The 22,876-nt window shown below is 36.2% G+C and overlaps 4 protein-coding genes, 1 long non-coding RNA gene and 1 pseudogene across 5 annotated transcripts; 4 read left to right on the plus strand and 2 right to left on the minus strand.

The window, feature by feature from the left end:
- LOC104772478 (zinc finger MYM-type protein 5-like) lies at positions 815-1,992 on the plus strand. Its single transcript, XM_010497086.2, has 2 exons — positions 815-1,006; positions 1,097-1,992. Exon 2 carries the CDS (start codon positions 1,100-1,102, stop codon positions 1,883-1,885), a length of 786 nt encoding a protein of 261 aa, XP_010495388.1. The 5' UTR covers positions 815-1,006; positions 1,097-1,099; the 3' UTR covers positions 1,886-1,992.
- Positions 4,408-7,032, minus strand: LOC104772479. Its single transcript, XM_010497087.1, has 2 exons — positions 5,415-7,032; positions 4,408-4,943 (listed from the first exon to the last, which is right to left on the minus strand). Exons 1-2 carry the CDS (start codon positions 7,030-7,032, stop codon positions 4,408-4,410), a joined length of 2,154 nt encoding a protein of 717 aa, XP_010495389.1.
- Positions 12,557-14,899, plus strand: LOC104770645 (probable glucuronoxylan glucuronosyltransferase F8H). Its single transcript, XM_010495102.2, has 4 exons — positions 12,557-13,283; positions 13,366-13,730; positions 13,801-14,051; positions 14,152-14,899. Exons 1-4 carry the CDS (start codon positions 12,959-12,961, stop codon positions 14,618-14,620), a joined length of 1,410 nt encoding a protein of 469 aa, XP_010493404.1. The 5' UTR covers positions 12,557-12,958; the 3' UTR covers positions 14,621-14,899.
- LOC104770646 lies at positions 15,311-16,397 on the plus strand. Its single transcript, XR_764594.2, has 3 exons — positions 15,311-15,761; positions 15,882-15,978; positions 16,111-16,397. It is a non-coding gene; the product is annotated as an uncharacterized LOC104770646 (long non-coding RNA).
- On the plus strand, positions 17,619-19,349 carry LOC104770647 (vacuolar protein sorting-associated protein 24 homolog 1). The gene is made up of 6 exons (XM_010495103.1): positions 17,619-17,905; positions 18,121-18,197; positions 18,311-18,413; positions 18,517-18,638; positions 18,756-18,950; positions 19,071-19,349. The coding sequence occupies exons 1-6, from the start codon at positions 17,794-17,796 to the stop codon at positions 19,149-19,151; spliced, it is 690 nt and encodes a 229-aa protein (XP_010493405.1). The 5' UTR covers positions 17,619-17,793; the 3' UTR covers positions 19,152-19,349.
- On the minus strand, positions 19,774-20,215 carry LOC104772481 (annotated as a pseudogene).

Consider the following 22,876-nt stretch of genomic DNA (forward strand, 5'->3'; position numbering starts at 1 on the left):
ATGAATGGAACAAGTTTGTGTGCGTATTAGTTTTATCCTATTTATTAAGATCCTTAAATTCCATATTAAGGGAAACTAGATTGCTTATTTTGTCGGCCAATAATTCAATTCCTCATGATAGTCTTAATGAATCGATGCATCAATTGGTATAGAGAAAGTAAGAAACAAGCAATTCAAATTTACCGTTGTGGCAGTTTAAAAAAAGATTCAATAGTCCATATATACCTTTATGGCAATCTCACATATATGATGATCGTTCACCGCATCATAATACCTATTAATATTCCTAAAATAGCATATTTAACCTCTACCATGCAAAACCACAATAGATGATTGTTTAAGCTGAATCTGTCAAGTCTGTCAACAGAAAATGAGAATCTAGAATCTCTTCCATTAAAAATTAATGTTCGCCCATACTATATATTATTTTTAATTCAAAACCAATTGAAAATAAATATACACATGTCATTATATCATTTAATAATTTAAGTTTTCTTTTTTACTTTTTATATTTAAGGCATGTATAGTTATGTCTATTGATTCTTGTACAGTTTTGTATGTGTTAAAGTCTGCGACTCTGTGATATTACACCAGTGCCGTGCTTATAGGCAAGAGGAAAGGGCAATTGCCCTCAGCCACTAAAATTTAAAAATTTGTTAGGCCACATTTTTTTCCTATTTAGGCTTTATGTATATTTATATTCATAAGATAAATGTCTATGTAAAAGTGGGTTTTTTTTAGAAGCCCATAACAATATTTATAAATCTAATATATAAGGAAATTTTTACACTTGTTTTATACTCTAAATCTAATATAATAATAATACTAATGGAAGATAATTAAGAATAAAAAAAACTATTTGTAGGGTTTAAGAATTCTGAACACTTGTCAATTGATAACCTATTCACCGTGCTGTCTACTCGTTTCACAAACTTTTTTTGCTGTACTTTCATTATTCATAAGAGTTTTTGTGTTCTTTAGTTCTTGTTGGCGTTGTCTTTCGCAGGTATGTTTGATTTTTTTTTTTCTGTTTTCAACTCTGTTTCTCAAGTCTGATTTCGTTGGACATCTAACTATGTTTTATTATAAATTTCAGAAGATGCCTCCGGTACCAACAAGAAGACACACCCCAGGATGGGACAAAACAATAAAGAAAAGAAAAGAGGATGAGTTCATAAAGACTCAACAGAATTCTATGCTAAAGTTTGTGAAAAGAACTAAAATTGGTGGTGATAAATCTGGTGGAAACGAGCATGTTAATACTTCTGTTGATGGTGGGTCTGATGATAATGTGGCTGATCAGCTAGATGGTGAGAATTTGAACGAGGTAGAAGATGAGAATTTGAATGAGCAACAAGATGAGAATGTGGATACGAAAGCACAAGAGGATGAGAACATAGATGCAGGAGGTGATTTTAAGGAATCTCATGGAATTCCTGATATTTGTGATCCAGCTAATTGGGGGAAAATTGATCAGCAATGGATAGATATTATGGTTAAAAAAGGACCTGGACCAAGACAGGAAATTCACTACCACTTTCCTAGAGAAGAGATTGGGGGTAGACATTTTTCTCATTCATATTATACAAGAGAGCTCAGTAACGGAGAAAAACAAGATAGGCGTTGGCTTGTGTATTCAAAAACATTAAACAATCTTGAAGCTTCTCTAAAGCATGGCAATCATTCAGATGTTGATGGGAATGATTTATTTTACGAACTGAAAGTTCTAAAAGAGGTTTTACCAAAAGACTACAAGAGACCTATCGAAGTGTTAGATTTTCTGAAAACAATGGAAGGTTGTTATCCTAATTCTTGGATCGCTTATCGGATATTGTTAACGGTTCAGTATCTGTTGCCACTGCAGAAAGAAGTTTTTCAAAGTTGAAGTTGATAAAATCTTACCTTCGATCAACTATGTCACAAGAAAGATTAAATTCTTTGGCTATCATATCTATAGAGAGAGAATTGGTTCGAGAGCTTGATTATGTGAGTTTGGTGAATGATATTTTAGGAAAAAAGGATAGAAAAATTGTGGCTTAGAATTTTTTTTCTTTTCTTCACCGTTGTTGTCTTTAAATTTTTTTTTTTTTGATATTTCTAATAATAAAAGCCACATTTTTCTTACCCACCCTAAGCCACAATTCGTCTTAGCACGGCACTGTATTACACTGATAGTTCTAGTATGGAAATTTTGACTTCTTGTTTTGTTATGTAACAAGCCAGTTGTTTTCCAGTCACACATAACTAGTCGACCACGATACATCACAAGTTCTTTCAAGTTTTGTTTTTCTTTTTCTTGCGTGTGCTATATATGTCATTATGTGTTCATAGAATTCTGTTGACTAATTAGCCCATTTCACAGTGGGTAGCCATGTTTAGTCGTCTCATGTTTGAAAACATGGAAAACGGAAATTGAAAAATTTAAACTAAAATATATAAAGGTTTCAGTTTTCTAAAACATGGGTAAATGCTAAACTTATGAATTGCTCTGTCTTTCTTATTGAATCATATGTCAAGATTTACATGTTTATATAGAAGAAGAAGTTGCTAAAGAATAGGAAAGAGAATATGTTTAAATAGAAGTTAAACATATCTATTGCCTTAACAATCTAGGGAGAATATACTAAACCGCCTAATACTCCCCCTCAAGATGGCGAGTGAAGATCACGAACTCCCATCTTGCGAAGTAGATAGTTAAATTGTTGTCGTCCAAGTGCTTTAGTAAGAAAATCTGCAACCTGCTCCTCCGAGAAAACATGATGAGTAGAGACTGTACCATCTTGAACCGCATCACGAACAAAATGACAATCATTTTCTATATGTTTTGTGCGTTCATGGAAGATTGGGTTAGCAGCAATGTGAAGAGCCGCTTCATTATCACATAAGAGAGCAATATGAGCAGAGTGTGTGACGCCAAAAGTGAGAAGAAGTTCCTTAAGCCACTTAATTTCGCAGAGAGCCATTGACATAGCCCTATATTCTGCTTCAGCCGAAGAACGAGATACGACCTGTTGTTTCTTCGTCTTCCAAGACACTGGAGAACCACCAAGAGAAACCACATAACCAGTTAAAGAACGCCGGGAGAAAGGACAAGTATTGTAATCAGCATCACAATAGGTGACTAGAGAAAGATTCAGGTCAGAACTTAAGAACACACCCTGTCCGGGTGTTCCTTTCAAGTATTGAACCACTCGAGTAGCAGCTTCCCAATGTTTGAGACGGGGCGTCTTCAAGAACTGTGCAAGTATGTGAACCACATAACTTAGCTCAGGTCGCATAAAGATCAAGTAAACGAGACGACCCACAAAACGGCGATATCATGCGGGATTGTCAAAGAGTGGACCATCATCTTTGCCAAGAGTGTGGTTTTGTTCGATCGGTGTATCAAACGGCTTGGAACCAGTCAAACCACATTATGAAATTATATCTAAAGCATACTTCCTTTGAGAGAGATAAATACCTTCTTGAGCCCGAGACACCTCAATGCCAAGAAAATACTTAAGAATCCCGAGATCCTTCATGTGAAAACTTTGACTCATATAAGCCTTGAATTTAGCTGTAAGACTGGGATCATTGCTACTAATTATCAAGTCATCAACGTACACCAAGACATGAAGACGAGTGGTACCGCGGGTATACGTGAACAGAGAGTAATCTTTCCTGTTCTGAGTAAAACCAAATGCAAGAAGAGACTTCGATAACTTGGAGAACCAACAACGGGGAGCTTGTTTCAAGCCATATAGAGACTTCTTTAATCTACACACTTTGGTTTTATCCGCAGCAGAAAAACCAGGTGGTGGTTTCATGTATACTTCCTCTTCAAGATCGCCATGGAGGAAAGCATTATGCACATCCATTTGAAACAAATCCCAATGCTTGGTTGCTGCGACTTTAAGAAGAAACCGGACAGTAGTCATCTTGGCAACGAGAGCAAAGGTTTCATTATAATCCTCACCTTCTTGTTGTCTATTACCAAAGATAACAAGACGAGCTTTGTAACGCTCCAGAGTTCCGTCAGAATGATATTTGAGTTTGAAAACCCATTTGCAACCAAGAGCATGTTTGTTTGGAGGTAACGTAGTGACATCCCATGTGTGTTGTTTTTCAAGAGAATCGATCTCAGCTTGCATAGCCTGACGCCATTCAAGATATTGCATTGCTTCGTGAAAACTTGTGGGTTCCATGCAAGCCGTAATTTTTCCAAGAAAAGCCTGCTGGGATGCAGAAAACCGGTGATATGCAAGAAAAGCTGTTAGTGGATAAGTACACTTACTTGAGAGATCTTGATTGGGAAGAGTGAGGAGAGGTTTATCACAAGACATAGCCGAGTTTAGTTGATATCCTGAGAGACTAACATTAGGCTGAGGAATCCTTTTTTCACGGCCAAGTTCCGGAGAAACAACAATATCAGTCGTCACTTTGAGGATCTGGCTCAGTGGGTGACGACGTATCAGTCGGTGGTGTTGGCGGAGGATCAATAGAAGATGCCGGAGTGGGACGAGCAGTGATGTCTCCCCCTATCGAAGACGGTGAATCAATGTCATCAAAGAAACTAGGATGGACAGTAGAGGGAGAGACAACCGTTAAAGAGTCAGCCGCTGAAGATTCAAAGGAGTGGAAGGGAAAGACATTCTCATGAAAAATAACATCACGGGAAACAAACGGCTTGTCTTTCTTAAAGTCATAGACAATCCATCCTTTCTTGCCGAAGGGATAGCCAAGAAACATGCACCTAACACCTCTTTCTTCAAATTTATCATTGGAGCGACGGACTTTGTGGGCATAACAGAGACATCCAAATGTCCGCAAGGCGTCGTAGGTAGGAGGTTTCTTAAATAAAAGCTCAAAAGGTGATTTTCCGAGAAGAAGAACTGAGGGAGTGCATTTGTTGAGATGAGTGGCGGTGAGAATACTTTCTCCCCAAAACCGTGCAGGGAGCTTGGCTTCAAGCAACAAGGGGATCTCGCCACATTCAGTATATGACGATGTTTGCATTCAACACGGCCATTTTGTTGAGGAGTAGCCACACAAGATGTCTGATGAATTATTCCTTGAGAATCAAAGAACTTGCAAAGACAAATAAATTCTGTTCCATTGCCAGACCGAACGATCTTGACATGTTTGTTTAATTGACGATGCACAAAAGCAATGAAGTTCTTGAGAACATCCGCTACCTCCGATTTTTCAGGAAGTAAATGTGTCCACACCGCTCTTGAGAAATCATCAACAATAGTCAAGAAATAAGATGCTCCAGTAGTTGATTTTTTCACGATAAGGACCCCAAACATCACAGTGAATCATGGAAAATAAATCATCCGCTTTATTAGAACTATCTTGAAAAGAAACACGAGTTTGTTTTGCACGCAGGCAAGTATCACAAAGCTCCTCCAAATCACTAACATTATATGAAAAACCTCCTAAATTAGAAAGAAAAGATAACACTTTCGACGACGGATGACCGAGCCGCCTGTGCCACAAGGCGCGAACATCACTGCGACCAACACGATGAGCCTGAGGAACAACTGCACCAGTCAAGTGATAAACCCCATTGCTCTTCTCACCCGCACCAATCAAAGTCCTCGAAGCTTGGCCCTGTATCGCACAAAAACGTTTCGTAAATATCACAGAACTTGCAATTTCATCCAACAATTGAGAGACTGAGATAAGAGTCATAGATAAATCAGGGGCATAGAAGACTCGATGAAGTACTAATTTCCCCCTGAGATTTAATGTGCCTTGACGTGTGGCCCAAGTAAATCCATCATCCGGTAAGGCAATGGCAATGGGATCGATTTTAAATAAATGTGTCAACAAGTTTATGTCGCCAGTCATATGGTGAGATGCACCAGAATCAATAATGATATCATAGCGACTACTAGTGCCAAAGATGACAAGTTTTTCTGTCTTACCGGAGAGTTTGACGGTGTTGTTTTGCTTCTTACTAGTCACGAAGTTAGCAATCGAGTTCCACTGACTTTGGGTGAGATTTGGGATTCCAGAATCGCTTGTGGAGGAGGTTGAGACGTCAGTGATGTGTGAAATTGCAGGGTGTGATCCTAACAAGCCTACTTGGTGCGCAGAGTAACCACCACGTCCTCCTCTATTTCGTCCTCGAACAGAACCTCGACCACGACTTGAGTGTCCTCGTCCGAGAGTCAGCTGTTCCCCCCACCATTCTGGATAACCAACGAGCTTAAAGCATTGTTGTTTTTCGTGTCCTGTTCTACCACAATGAGTACATGTCATTGAGGTATTGGATTTGGTGATTGAAGTCGCTGTTGCCGAGAAACCAATAACACTGTTTTTACCTTCTGTTCGTCGAGTAGTATTGAGATGGGTCTCTTCTTGCTTAATTTGAGAGTACACACTCTCAAGAGTTAGATCACCAAGTCGGCTGAGAAGATTGGATCTAGCTGTTCCAAATCTGCTGTTGTCGAGACCCATGAGAAACTGATGAATGAACGACTTGTCTTGAATCTTACGGTATTTGGTCATGGAGGAGCAGCGATCATTACCACAACAACAAGTGAAAGCTGCTTCAAAATCGGACAAATCATCCCAATAAACTTTGAGCTTGCCAAAATATTCTTCAACAGTTTGACCTTCTTGTCTGCAAGCAGCTAACTCTGCACGTAGTTGATGAACTCGTGTGTCATCGCTTGTAGAAAATCGCCCTTTCAAAGCTGCCCACATTACTGATGCATCAGAAACAACAGAAATAGATGATCGAAGGTGGGGCTCGATGCTACTGTAGATCCAGCCAATGATCATTGAGTTGACCATATCCCAACGCTCTGCTTCTTTTGTGTCTGTCGTGGATCTGAGGAGAGTTCCGTTAATGAACCCTAGTTTTCTTTTGGTGCGAAGAGAGATGGTCATTAACTTCGCCCATCGTTCATAGTTAGAGCCGTTGAGGAGAATTGGAGTTTGGACATGGCCGGTATGATAAGAGGCATGAAGAAAATAAGGAGAGATCAAGGTTTGATCATTCAAAGATTTGCTTGTTTCTGTTTCTTTGTCGGTATTACCCATATTTGAAGAAAATAGAAAAGAGAAGTTTCAAACGAGAAAGAGAAGAAGAAGAAAAGAAAAAAATAGGGTTTCTAGAGCAATTTGTACAGGCCAAAGGGAGACTTTGATACCATGCTAAACTTCTGAATTGCTCTGTCTTTCTTATTGAATCATATGTCAAGATTTACATGTTTATATAGAAGAAGAAGTTGCTAAAGAATAGGAAAGAGAATATGTCTAAATAGAAGTTAAACATATCTATTACCTTAACAATCTAGGGAGAATATATTAAACCGTTTAATAGTAAATAATGTTGAAATTTTTTTTAGTTTAGAAAAAAAAATCTTACGAAAATAAATTATTTTTGTCTGTGTGTTACATTCTCATTTAGATATTTTAAATTTTATTTATTCTATTACAAATGATTACTTTACTTTTAACGACTTACAAATTATTAATGCAATATATTTTCTGGCAAGTAATTTGACGGAGAATTCCTATTCTAATTTTGTCACAGTCATTTTTTAAATAGTAAACTATAGAATGAAAATAAAAGATACTTGTAAACACAAACTGTTTTGTTGATGGGTGCAAGTGACATTTGAACTATGTAAATTAAAGATTATTTCCTCTTTTATCGTTCTACACTTAAGGGAGTCATTTTCTATGTGAAAATTGAAATAAAGAAACAGAGTACATGAAAAGGAGACTACCAGTAGGCATCTCAAAACAATACAGCTCTAAATCAGGAGCTCAAAAAGAAAATGGCAAAATTAAGCAGCTATAAAAAGTANAAACTTTGAGCTTGCCAAAATATTCTTCAACAGTTTGACCTTCTTGTCTGCAAGCAGCTAACTCTGCACGTAGTTGATGAACTCGTGTGTCATCGCTTGTAGAAAATCGCCCTTTCAAAGCTGCCCACATTACTGATGCATCAGAAACAACAGAAATAGATGATCGAAGGTGGGGCTCGATGCTACTGTAGATCCAGCCAATGATCATTGAGTTGACCATATCCCAACGCTCTGCTTCTTTTGTGTCTGTCGTGGATCTGAGGAGAGTTCCGTTAATGAACCCTAGTTTTCTTTTGGTGCGAAGAGAGATGGTCATTAACTTCGCCCATCGTTCATAGTTAGAGCCGTTGAGGAGAATTGGAGTTTGGACATGGCCGGTATGATAAGAGGCATGAAGAAAATAAGGAGAGATCAAGGTTTGATCATTCAAAGATTTGCTTGTTTCTGTTTCTTTGTCGGTATTACCCATATTTGAAGAAAATAGAAAAGAGAAGTTTCAAACGAGAAAGAGAAGAAGAAGAAAAGAAAAAAATAGGGTTTCTAGAGCAATTTGTACAGGCCAAAGGGAGACTTTGATACCATGCTAAACTTCTGAATTGCTCTGTCTTTCTTATTGAATCATATGTCAAGATTTACATGTTTATATAGAAGAAGAAGTTGCTAAAGAATAGGAAAGAGAATATGTCTAAATAGAAGTTAAACATATCTATTACCTTAACAATCTAGGGAGAATATATTAAACCGTTTAATAGTAAATAATGTTGAAATTTTTTTTAGTTTAGAAAAAAAAATCTTACGAAAATAAATTATTTTTGTCTGTGTGTTACATTCTCATTTAGATATTTTAAATTTTATTTATTCTATTACAAATGATTACTTTACTTTTAACGACTTACAAATTATTAATGCAATATATTTTCTGGCAAGTAATTTGACGGAGAATTCCTATTCTAATTTTGTCACAGTCATTTTTTAAATAGTAAACTATAGAATGAAAATAAAAGATACTTGTAAACACAAACTGTTTTGTTGATGGGTGCAAGTGACATTTGAACTATGTAAATTAAAGATTATTTCCTCTTTTATCGTTCTACACTTAAGGGAGTCATTTTCTATGTGAAAATTGAAATAAAGAAACAGAGTACATGAAAAGGAGACTACCAGTAGGCATCTCAAAACAATACAGCTCTAAATCAGGAGCTCAAAAAGAAAATGGCAAAATTAAGCAGCTATAAAAAGTACATAACCATCCTCACAACAGAGGATATTCGAATTAAACTTGAAAAGAGGCTTAGATCAAACTATTTTAGTTGCTCAATGCTCAAGAAGAGATGAGATATTTGAGTCTTTTGAGTGGTGTTCGAAGGGTATTTTAAAAACTAAAACCATTTAAGGGATCATAAAGCCATTATCCAAGAAAATGGGCTTCACAAATTAATCTGAGCCGGACCTAACTTTTCTGTTTTTAGGCTATATATATCATTGAACAATTATCATGATACAAACCACTACCTCAAACTTGTTATATTTGTTTACTGTGTGGAGTATTGGGCTTACGGAAAGTTATTTTAAAACAAAATTTGTATTCGGATCTGGTAACACTGTAACACTCTTCTTAGCAGCTAATTAAGCTGTACCAACGTTTGGTCTAGATCAATAATTAAACATGATCTTTAGACCACACATATCAATCTAAAAATTATAGGTGCATGTGATATGGTGAGAAACACAGTCCAGCTATTTAACAATGGGTCGCAAAGACCTTTAGGCCCATTTTGAGTCTTAGATGAAATCATAAAATTTTGAGTCTTGAATGTGTAGAAACAAGAATAAAATACAAATTGTGGTTAAAAAGTGATAGTAAAATATAATTCTCTTTATCCGTCTGTAATTGAAAACTCTATTAAAAAAAAAAAAAAAAATCATAATGTGTTATGTGTTGTTAACCTCTTTTTTTTTTGTCCAACTGTTATTTACCATTATAAACCAGTATTCATTGTTCAACTAAATTAATTTTCCCTGCTTTTGTTAAATAAGTTTAAATGGTTATTCATGTTTTGTTTTACAATTTTTTCGTCTGCTAAATTCACATCGGTAGAGAGAAAAAGTAAAGAAAAGATGTTGGAGTGACTACTGATATATATCAATAAGTTTATTGATAATAAGCTTCTTCCTTCTGATTTAAGTCTAAGCGACTGCAATACCCTTACGGCCTTACCAAACATATTGCTTCGGTTGTAATGTTCCAACAATAAATATTACATTATTGCACGCATATATATACATTTACACATATAGTGAGAGAAACGAAATTTATTAATTTATTCTTCATTGCCGAATCATGAGTGTCTCGTGAATACATTTGACAATAAAGACTAAAATACTATAGACTATATATTATATAGTCAACCCAAATAGCATCCAAAGAGAAATAAACGATCAAAAGGTATAATTTCATAACAATAATATATGATATAAATATTTTCGAAATATTAACATAGTTTGGCTTTGATTATTAGTGTCGCGATCGTTATGAAGTTGTTTTTGCATGTAAACTACACTTATTAATCAGTCACGTTGAATCTAAGTTTGGGCTGTAGAGAAACAATATTCGATATATCTTAGCTTCTTCCTTTTATATTTATGCGTTGGAAAAAACATATTTAGAAATATTAGTATAAATATCAGTTAGTTTATAAATTATGCAAAACCAAATATTTTAAGAATTGTACAAAATTTAAGTCAACCATATTCAATAATAATATACTATAATACATATATATGTGTGAACATAAAAAAAAAAAAAAAAAGAGTTTGAGCGTTAGTTGGCCAAAAACACTGTAAGCGTTAAAATGGGTCCATTCCTACAATTTTTCTTTAATGTTGTGCATGTAAATCCATTTCTGTCTACATGTATATAAATATACACGTAGCCTTTTTATGACCAAATGGGTAAATGTGTGAATTGAGTTGGTCACAGTATTAAATGTTTCATTTACTATATAGTCTATTTAGGTGATTAAAAAGTGCAACCAATCCGTAGCTGCATTTTTAAATAAACTAATAAATACACAATTTTTTTAACAGAAGCCTGAACTAAATTAACCATTTTGTGTGATTGGTACAACCACATTGATATCCAACATAAAGCTCAGTTCCTATCCATATTGCTGTGACGGTGGATTTTGCATGTTTCCGCCGTTACACAATTACAACGTTCAAAGTTTTGTAGTCGTGGGGTTGGGGATATATGAGATTGTTTGTTCACTCATCACTATAAACGTTTGAACTAGCATAGGTATTCGACTCTTTCACGTGATTTTCGATTCCGGATTTTAGTTTGGGATTGTTATTTTCCCTAGGATGTCATTTGTATCATCTCGGGGTTATTATTACTTCGTATAAACAAAATCTGATATATGCATGAGAGCGTTAAAAAACAAAAAGAACTGGGTGTATTTCAGTACTTCTATGCTTCCTTTAGTTGCGTCCTCGTTGTCTTTACCAAGTGGGTGATACTTAAACATAAAGATAGAAAATGTCCAACTTCTATCGTCTTAGGCGTCGTCCGTGCTCATAACTACTTTTCTAAGTCGTAAGTGTTAACCACTTGTCTACTCGAATTGGTGTGACGATAATTGACCACTGATAGATGTACTTGGAAAAGGTAAAAATATGGTTTAATGAAATTAAACCGCTTAAACATTTATATACTCCTTCCCTTCCACTATTTAAAATGTTGTAGACATATATTTAAACATTTATACACATTAATAAGTCAAATACTATTAGTATCATTTAAAGTCAAATTTTATTCTTGATAACGACAACATTATAATTATACTAAGGAGGTACTATTACACTTGGAGAACACAATTAATGTGTACAAAAGATTTAGCCCACCATTCAACCAAAATATGTATGCAAAAGTTCATGCATGTATGTATGTATAGGCACTATGACACATTCTAGTAACAACCAAACACTTCCCAATTTACATAGGCAAGAACTAATGAATAGTGGATTTTAATTAATTAAAAATATCTTTTGTGTATAAATTGAATGTGCTGCACTCCTTCTCCCCCCACACCGAGTAGGCAGTGCCCTTGTAAGCTTTTTTAGTTTTTAGAAACATTTTGCGTTTCTTTTCAAGCCCCACACTAATTATTTATAATATATAAATGTATAGTGGATTTGGTTCCATTACATTTTACCATGTTATTCTCAATTTCAAATTCGAGTTTTAAGATACTAGGTGGAAAAAACTTATTTTATTACTTGTTTGGGATGAAGTACGATGTATGTTTTGGCTGCTCAATTACAAACCGAGATAAAAAGGATCAATTAAGAAAAAAGCTAAAAAAAAGGTTAAGAAAACATAGGCTAATTCTTTTAAAAATTAATTAACCAATTTCAGATTTAAAGGTTTAGGAAATCTTGGGTTCGTTTGGCTTTAAGGGTCTTTTTGAGTTTATGATATAACTTTGGTATAAATTATGGCTTATTGCGTACGTATGGTGATCAATATACTCATCATTAATTTGTGAAGTTTTATTTTTCATTATGACAAGTTTAACTTTGGTACAATCAGAAGTGAGTTATGAAAAAAAGGTAAACGATAAATAAAAGTGCTAGAGCTAAGCTAACTTTGTCATTATTAACCACAAAATGATAAGCGAAATCCAAAAACAACAATTAGCTATTATCAAGAAATAAAAAGCACATGTCCTTCACGAGATCTAAAACACCCCAACTTACCCAAAAACACACACAAATGTAATAATTACGGAGCCAACGAGGACATTATTGTCATTCCAGATCATCCAACTGGTACGGTTACTAAGAAAACTTGACCAGCGATGAACCCGAGAGACCATTGCGCCGAGCTCTATTCTGCTCCATTGCCATCATCACCATGTGACCCTTCTCTCTCTCTCTCTCTCTTTCTCTCTGTACTCTGAAAAATTCAGTTTTTTTTTAAATTCTTAATGATTTGTTATGACTCTGTTGGATTCAAACCAAACCCACACGAGAGAATGATGAGAAAGTAAGTAGATCAACGATTTTGTTCCAAATGTTTTGATTAAACTAAAAAAAGATCCATTCAAATCAACGACTCTTTCTCTACATTTCTCCCAAATCTCTCTAAAGCAATGTCGCTTGACATAACGAGACCGAACAACAACAACAACAAGACGAAGAAGAAGACAGGTTTCATCGTGAAAATGCAGCTTAACAACAACAACAACAGAGGAGGAAATAAAAGAAACATCTTTGTCTTCTTCTTCTTCTTCAGAAACTATTACACATGGATCCTCTGGTTTTTTCTCTCTTTCTATCTCTTCACATCTTACTTCGCCGGAGAAGACCAATCCTCATCTCCCTCAACAATACGTCTCTTGTCTAACCATAAAACGTCGTCGTCTCTCCCATCTCGTGCTCTCATCGAATCTTCCGCCCTTACCACCACCTCCATTGGTATAAAAATCGATCCTTTGTCTCTTCTCTGTTTCAAATCCATTCATCAAAAATTGATTTTTTTTCCTTTTTCTGATTAAAGATATGTTCAGCGGCATGAAGATATATGTATACGATTTACCGGCGAGTTATAACGAAGATTGGGTCAAGTCATCAGAACGTTGCTCAACTCATCTTTTCGCGGCGGAGGTAGCGATTCACCGAGCGCTTCTCTCATCCGTCGTCCGTACGTTAAACCCGGAAGAAGCTGATTACTTCTTCGTCCCTGTCTACGTTTCTTGCAATTTCTCCACATCAAACGGGTTCCCTTCTTTAAGCCACGCTCGGTCTCTCATCAGCTCAGCCGTTGATCTCATCTCCGTTCGTCACCCGTTTTGGAACCGGACTCAAGGCTCTGATCATGTCTTCGTTGCTTCTCATGACTTTGGTGCTTGCTTCCACGCTATGGTAAGTTCCTAAAATGTGAAGTTATGCTTTACTAAAGAGGAGATTAGTATTTAATATTTTTGTTGTGAAGGAGGACATGGCGATTGAGGAAGGGATACCAGAGTTTATGAAGAAGTCAATAATATTACAAACGTTTGGAGTTAATTACAAGCATCCATGTCAAGAAGTGGAGCATGTTGTGATCCCGCCTTATATTCCGCCGGAGAGTGTTGAGAGAGCTTTAGAAAGAGCTCCGGCGAACGGACGGCGAGACATTTGGGCGTTCTTCCGGGGGAAGATGGAAGTCAACCCTAAGAATATAAGCGGACGCTTTTACAGCAAGTGCGTTTGCGTTTTATTTTTCTCGTTGACTTTGACTTTTTGTGTTTATGTGTTTGTGTTAATTTACTGAAATGTTATTTTTTTTCTACCGGCGTGACAGGGGAGTGAGGACGGCGATTCTAAAGAAATACGGAGGAAGAAGACGGTTTCATCTAAACCGGCACCGGTTTGTTGGATACCGATCAGAAATCGTGAGGTCGGTGTTTTGTCTCTGTCCTCTAGGGTGGGCACCATGGAGTCCTAGGCTAGTGGAGTCCGCGGTGTTAGGGTGCGTTCCCGTGGTGATAGCTGACGGGATCAAGCTACCGTTCTCGGATACTGTACAGTGGCCGGAGATATCACTCACGGTGGCGGAGAAAGACGTGAAGAATCTACGGAAGATTTTAGAACACGTGGCGGTGACTAATTTGTCTGCCATACAGCGAAACCTACACGAGCCGGAGATCAAACGGGCACTATTGTACAACGTCCCGATGAAAGACGGAGACGCCACGTGGCGTGTCCTCGAGGTGTTGCGGAGAAAGCTCGATGATCGGTCGTACAGAAGGTCAAGGGTATTGAGCAAATGAGATGTATACACGTAAGATTCTTTGTCTGAATGGGAATTGGATGCTAGGCTGGATTGTTTTTTCGGACTGTTTCGGAATCGGTAAACCGGGAATGTCTCGTGTGGGTGTCCACAACGTGAGGTGGGGTTTATAACTCGGACACGTGAGATGTTTGCTGAGCTGGCTGGCCGAGCACTGAGTGGATTAGAACGTGGAAGTGTAAAGTATTGCTGACGTGTAATTCTTTTGGTTGAGTAGGCATATTAATTCTTTTTTTGAATATAAATCGAGATCCAAATTCATTTGTTTTATATCAAATCTCGACTATCACATTCACATTACAGTTCACATTGTTTACAATTGGGTTTAGTTCCTTTAGATCGAAACTCAACATATAATAAATAAACACTCGGATCGGATCTACACTTTAATTGACTATAGTTAAGAAAATTGCTAATAGAAATGATAAGAATTTTAATATAGTGGTATATAATTGGAAAAAAGTGATGAATAAAGATAAATAAAAAGGATGGTGTTTATGTATAGGGAAAGATGAAAGACAGAGCAATGTGAGCAAGAGACAGCTAGTGTGTCAGAAGAAGATGCATATATCAATAAATGTGAATATGTGATAATATTATTCTATATAGTATTTTTTGTTTATATTTACACATATTATTGCAGGCCCACCTTACTTTTCTTATCTTATGTCTTGTAAACATCACAAAAACAGTACACATATCAAATAGTATTAGGTCATCCTTAATGGCAGAACATTTGCTGTGTTTTTACCCAATTCTATTAATAAAAAAAGGAATAGTGGTCTTAGATCAAAAATTTTGATCTTCAGATAGAACTGATCTAATGCCCAGTTCTAGCTTATTTCCTGTCTTCTGATTGGTCGAAAAATTGAGAGAACAAAATCATTTCTCTCGGTGGTGGTGACCGGTTTTTCATATTCTCGACTTCTCCGAGCTCTCTCTTCGTTTCTACATCCCGCATCTCCCGTCTTCCACCGCTGCAGCGTGCGTGTCTACACGGTGGTGCTTTCTCTGTCAATGGCTTAACTCTGACTCGTTGGAATCCGATTGTTTCGACTCGTCGATTCGTTCCTGTTCGTGCAATTGACTCGGACTCGGATCTCCCTCACGAGAATCAGCAGGTGAGGTTTTAACAAAATTTGAGCAAATTATCTCTTCCCGTTCTTGTTATGATTTCGTTGAATTTTGTTAATTTGGTTGTGTATGTTTTTTTTATTATTGGGTTTTTTGATCTCTGAAAGGGATCTCCAGGTTTTGGTCCAATTGCATCAGATCATCCTCAATTCCCAAAATCTCTTGGCCGGAAACAATATCGCCCTTTCTGCTGTTCCATGGCTGGTAACTCTTTACTCTTAAAATTATGTATACTCAGATAAGTTTGGTTTAGTTTATGGAACTTTATAGAAAGGGTTTAGGAAGAAGCATTCATTCTGTTTCTTGAGTGTGAAACTGCACATTTTTTGAATACAGGGAATGTTGGTTGGTTTGTTAGGAAACCTTTCGTTGCTTTCTTATTTTGCAAAGAAGAGAGAAAAAGAAGCAGCTATAGTGCAAACGCTGGGAGTGGTCTCTACTCACATTGTGCTTGCTCAGCTCACAATGGCTGAAGCTATGCCTATGCAGTATTTTGTTGCTACTTCAGTTGTTATTACGATGGGTCTCATATTAAACTGTTTGTACTATTTCGGCAAGCTTAGCAAACCTTTGTGGCGATTGTGGGAAGACTTTATCACTATTGGTGGTCTCTCTGTTCTTCATGGGTGTTTTTGAATTCGAGAAGTTTGCAGCTGGAACTGAGGTATGAGCAACTAAACACACATAAACCCCAGTCACCTTTATTATCAAAATCCATCCGTCTTCAACATGCTCTTTGTTGACCAAAGAAACCCAACTTAACTAACCCGATCTCTCTTGTATTGTTTCACCATCAGGCTGTAGCAAAGCAGCTTGCAGAACTAAGCGGAAAGGGAGTAACCACAATCATTGGAGGAGGTGACTCTGTGGCTGCCGTTGAGAAGGTTGGTTTGGCTGACAAGATGAGTCACATCTCTACCGGTGGTGGTGCTAGTTTGGAGCTTCTTGAGAAACCTCACGTTGGATTTGATTTCTCTTTTGTGTTGTGATATGTATAACAAGTTGTCTGGTTTTGCTCATGATTTTCACTATATATTTATTCTAAGAACACCATAATTAGTTCCTCCATTTTTTTTTACCTATGATCTTAACAACAGATCTTAGATTATTTTCACTATATATTTAATCTAAGAACACAAAAAAAAGTTCTCCCATTAAGGATGCCCTTATTGTATCACAAAATCACAACTATCTCTATATGTATTTTTTCTTCCTTCATCTATCGAATACTTATATTGATCTACAGCCCCTAATGTATATTTATATAATTACAACTTACAACTAGCAAGGAGATACAAAAACATTGCATGATTTATTGTCTTCTCAACAACATTTATATATGCACTTGACGCCGCATGAGAATTATTTTCTTGAACAGTTTTAATAATAGAGTGATGTAACCCGCAATTAGGAAAAACTATCAAAGATGTATCGTACAAGTTGTTTTGTTCTAACATCACAACAAAGACAATGACCAATTAATCATGATGATTTTGTTTAGGACGAAAGTGACATAGTACCTCATCTATAATGTAATAATCGTATGGTCATTACCTTATTGGTCAAGTACTATCCCCCTGTATCTAAGAGATTGATTAGAAATTTAGAGGTAGAAGGGGTCAGGATCTGGACCTATCTCTTTAAGTTAACAAACAAAATTCATATAAAAAGAGGCCCTATTGTTTCTTTTCTTAATCATATAGGCTCTATAGTATGTTGCCATGTTGGGCCGACTCCGACCATACTCTACACATTTATACTAGGTTCTTTTTATTTTAACTTGCTAGATATATATGCACATATATATACTGATATACAAGATAATCTTATTTGTATAAAATTTGTTCTATTTAAGTTCGGTCTGATTGTTTAAGTTCGGTTCGGTCTTAAAAGTTCCTAATTCGATCAGGTTATTGATGTCTTTGTTTAGTTGAATAGTTTTGGTCTGCCAGACGCATATATTCATCTCCTAAAGTTTGAAGAAAAGGTTAAAAAAAAAAAAACAAAGAAGACGCAATAATGGAGAGAGTGATGAACATCATAAAGCCAAAGCCTGATCCCAAACAACTCTTACGTGATTGGCAACGTAAATTACGACAGGAGTGTCGTAACATCGAACGCCAAATCCGAGGTTTTATTCAAATCCCCCTTTCTGTTCGAGTAAATTAGGGTTTTTATTTTGTAATTTGAAATTGGATGTATCTTGTTGAATTAGATACTGCTTTAGATTTGATTAGATGACTCGGATTGTGATCTGATGATTTACAAATTACAATTGGACTTTGATTACTGTTGATTGTAAAGTTGTCGATTTTGATTATCTGGGTTGGGGTTTGAATCATTCAGATATACAGAAAGAAGAGAGGAATGTACAGAAAGCTATTAAAGAAGCTGCAAAGCGTAATGATATGGTCTCAGCTAAGGTATATATAACCCAATTTGGAATAAAGTCTCTGCCTTTTGTAAAGCTTGTTTTGTTTGTGGAATCTTTGGCTCTCTTCTTTTGATTTGTGAGTATGTGTGGGTTGTTTTGTAGGCACTTGCTAAGGAAATTGTTGGTTCTAGAAGAACAGTGAACCGGCTATATGAAAATAAGGCTCAGATGAATTCAATATCAATGCACCTTGGAGAGAGTGTTGGTATGTTAAAAGATAAAGATGAAGCTTTTATTATATTTCATTACTAGGTTTTGTTATGTGAGATTCTTAAGCTTGGTTCATTTTGTTCATTGGAAATTTGCAGCGATTGCTCGAACAGTTGGGCATTTGTCCAAGAGTGCAGAGGTTATGAAGCTTGTTAATAATCTCATGAAAGCTCCACAAATGGCTGCAACGATGCAGGAGTTCAGCAAAGAGATGACTAAGGTACGCCTTTTTAAGTATCATTCTACTTTCTCTGTTTGAAGATTTGGAGCTGAGTTCACTGTTAGTAATCCTGAGTGTATATATATATATATCCTTTTGCTACTTTGGTATGTGTAGGCTGGAGTTATTGAAGAGTTTGTGAATGAGGCAATTGACAATGCTCTAGATTCAGAGGATATGGAAGAAGAGATTGATGAAGAGGTTGACAAAGTATTGACAGCAATTGCTGGAGAAACAGCTGCAGAGCTCCCAGAAGCTGTTAGGAAGGAAAGGATTAAGGTACCTGCACAGAAGGCGAGCACTTCTCGCGAGGTAACCCTCCCATCCAACATTAATGATTGCAAGAAAATGAAACAAAGTTTGATACTTTCCAACTCCTGGAAAGATTAGGTTCTGAAAGAAGAGTTCTGTTTTTTTCTTTTCTCCCTGCAGGAAGAGGCAATTGCAGAGGGTGTTGATGATGAGGAAGAATTGGAGGAGATTCGAGCTCGGCTCGCTAAAGTTAGATCCTAACTGATTCCAATGACTCTTTTTAAATGCAATTCTTGATTGATCCGAACAACTTTTGAAAGTGATGAGAACATAAGGCAATCCCAGTGTATTGTATAATATATTATAATTGAAATACCATGCATCACAAATACACATGTAATCATCATATTACCTTTTGTTTACGAATTTTCTTTTCATGGTAATTTCTTTCATCCTAAAGTCTTCCCTGATCAAGAAACCAACGGCTGAGTGTACTGTGTTCTTTTTTTTTTTTTTCCGGTTTATTTTCCATTTCTGTTGCTAGTAAACCTATTGTAAAATTGACGTGGCCAGTTATGGGATAATTTGGTGAGTTGCAATGACAGAATATTAGGCCTGATGAGTCGATGAAGGTGAAAGGGACAATTTACATCTTCTCTATGTTGAAAGAAAACTTTGTCATACAAGTAACACAACACATTACACATGTGGCATGGTGGTTGGGGGGGCTGTCTGATGAAAGTTTTAAACTTAAAAATTTAAATACGAAACAACGTACTTCAAATAGCTTTTAGTAATAATCGTTAAGGGGTTGATATAATCAAATGCTACAAATTATCGAATCCGGAAATATGACATATATAAAACGAAGAAATACGATTTACTAGTAAAACCGAATGCTCCGAGAATTCCTATCCCAGCTTCTCTTGTTGTTGTTCCAACGATAAAATTCATCGTCTTTGGCAACGACGAAACATGAGTCGTCTTTATCTTTGTCTGTATCCTACAAATTGTACCACGTCTCGGAGGGCCAGTAGTGTGGTTTGCCGTAAAACGTTCCTACACATCTCGTATGGTGTAAAACCTTAGATGCCTCCGCATTTTCATTATCGCCGTCAGTATTTGGGATGTCTATCAACGTTTATTTACCCAAAGGTACGGATTTGGACAGCTCCGGGGTTGGTCGGCACGTGACAAAAACGGGAACTTCACCATGAGTTTGCATCTCGTTGGATACGACAAGAGTGGCGGAACGTGCGGATTCACACCTTGGAAAGAGCATTAGCCATTAGGGCCATGATCGATACGGTTATGAGAGTGTCCATGATTTTGATTCGTTATACTATTTAGTCGAAATGTATTCCCTTTTCGTATATGTCTCTCAGTGTCTCTATATATATACACGTACGATCTCCCTTCAGTTTCTAAAATTTAATTTGGAGCATTAACAATGTCTACGTTTATGAATTCAAGGTGAATTATATAACATACATACGGTTACAATTATAATTAGAATCAATTAGAGACACAATCTTGGTTTGGTAGATCTTCAGTGTTCTTGCAACTAGAGAGAGAGAGAGATTAGAAAAAGTTATAATTAAAGAGTAGTTAATGTCTATAATAATGTATTAATGTGACTTGCGTTGTAAGAAAACAAAACCCTAACGTTTACTCAAATCTCTCTCCAGAGTCACACTCCTACAAAATCACACCAAAAAAAAAAACAAATCCTTTTCGAGAGTAATTAAATTCTATAGATCAACATACAACGGTGATCACAGGAGACAGGACAATACCTTTTCAATGTCGACCATGCTTTAAAACATTTCCGTTTTACCGCATTAGAAGAAACAAAAGAAAAACCAAAAGGGCTAATCAGGTTCCTTAAGCTTGAAAATCCGATACACTTTTATACTATTAAAACCGCAATAGTCAATTGTGAACTTAGTAAATTATATGAAACATATTTTCGTAATTCACTTTTGATGAATACATAATTGTTATTAACCATTTCTAGAGAATGATCTAAGACACATAAGAAAAATTATTCATGTGGCGACGATAAAGACGTAAGACTGATCAAATTAAATGTTACCAAGATTTAATCTTTAATCTCGATAAATAAAACTTGCATGTGATCAAGAAATCAGTTATACACGTAGATATGGTTGTGTCAGAAGTAACACTCTAAAACCTCTGACAACAAAAAGGTAAACAAAGTCAAGAAGGAAGGACGCTTGAGGTTATTTTTATTGCTTTGAAAATCAAAGAGGACATTACACCAACTTTAGAGCATGGGCATTGGTGTATACTTGATTTTGGTCTCCCAAATTTGATTATATTATTATGAGAGTTTCTTATTTTTAGTATGAGCATTGGTGTATGCTTGTATTTAGTTTCCCAAATAAATTAATAATATTTTCAAAATTTAGAAATTTTATTCAACTTAAAAAACAAAAACAGAAAACATAAAACATAAAACATTAAAAGAAAAACAAACATTTTATTCAACTCATATAAATTTTAAAATTAATCTTCATTATCTTGAAGATGTCCAAATTTAGTCCAAATATGCTCAATCAAATCATGTTTTAGTTGGTCATGGGCTTGTTTATCCCGAAGTCTTGTTGGACGAGTAATCGTAGTGCTGATATTTGAACCCACACCGGCGGCACCAACGGTATATGTTTGATCCACATGTTCTCCTTGTTGAAATTCAGAAACTATGTTTCGGTAACTGTATGCATGGCGTTCATCTTCGACAATCATATTATGGAGTATTATGCATGATCTTATAACATTTGCCATTTTGTATTTATCCCATAAACGAGATGGATTTTTAATAACGGCGAATCTAACTTGCAAGGCTCCAAATGCACGCTCAACATCTTTCCGCACAACTTCTTGTTTTTTAGAAAAGAGAGATTTTTTCATACCTTGTGAAAGTCGGATAGATTGAATAAAAGTGGCCCAATTTGGATAAATCCCATCANCATTAAAAGAAAAACAAACATTTTATTCAACTCATATAAATTTTAAAATTAATCTTCATTATCTTGAAGATGTCCAAATTTAGTCCAAATATGCTCAATCAAATCATGTTTTAGNTTTCATAGTACCTGGAGCTCCCAAAAAGGCATGCCATATCCAGAGGTCATACGAAGCTACGGCTTCCAACACGATTGTAGGTTTTCCGGTTGACCGTGAATACATGCCTTTCCAAGCAGTGGGACAATTCTTCCATCCCCAATGCATACAGTCAATGCTCCCAATCATCCCGGGAAATCCACGCTGTTCATTTTGATAGAGTAGTCTTTCTAGGTCCTCCGGCGTTGGACGTCTTAGGTATTCATCTCCAAACACTTGGATGATGCCGGCGGTAAACTTGTGCAAACATTTCCGAGCTGTTGAAGCACCAATTCGTACATACTCGTCAACACTGTCACCCAACAAGAAATCATAATCAAGAATCAAGCATATCAATTAACCAGACTATCTAACTACAGATTACTAGTCTCTTGCCCTAAACATTACACAGCTAGTTTGTATGAGTTACTACCATATCTTAGGGGTGGGCATTTAAACCAAACCGAACCGAACCAAACCGAACCAACCGAACCCAAACCGACCCAAACCAAACTCAATCCTACACTCCAACCATTCGGTTATGTTTCTTCCCAACCCAAATGGTTCGGTTCGGTTCGGTTTCAAACCGAACCGAACTAATAACCCAATCTGTTTTTTAAATTAATTAATAATACTATTAAAAATATAAATATGTGATCTTACCTACAAACGCTTGCATTTGGTTTCTATTTTACTTTATTTTAAATTTCTAATAAATTAACTAAATATAAATATAGATTTAATTATGGTTAATGTTAGGTATTTAATTTTAATTTTCTAATTTATTTGATTAATTANACTTGCAAGGCTCCAAATGCACGCTCAACATCTTTCCGCACAACTTCTTGTTTTTTAGAAAA

The sequence above is a fragment of the Camelina sativa genome, chromosome 20, assembly GCF_000633955.1.
Source record: "Camelina sativa cultivar DH55 chromosome 20, Cs, whole genome shotgun sequence".
Taxonomy (NCBI): domain Eukaryota; kingdom Viridiplantae; phylum Streptophyta; class Magnoliopsida; order Brassicales; family Brassicaceae; genus Camelina; species Camelina sativa.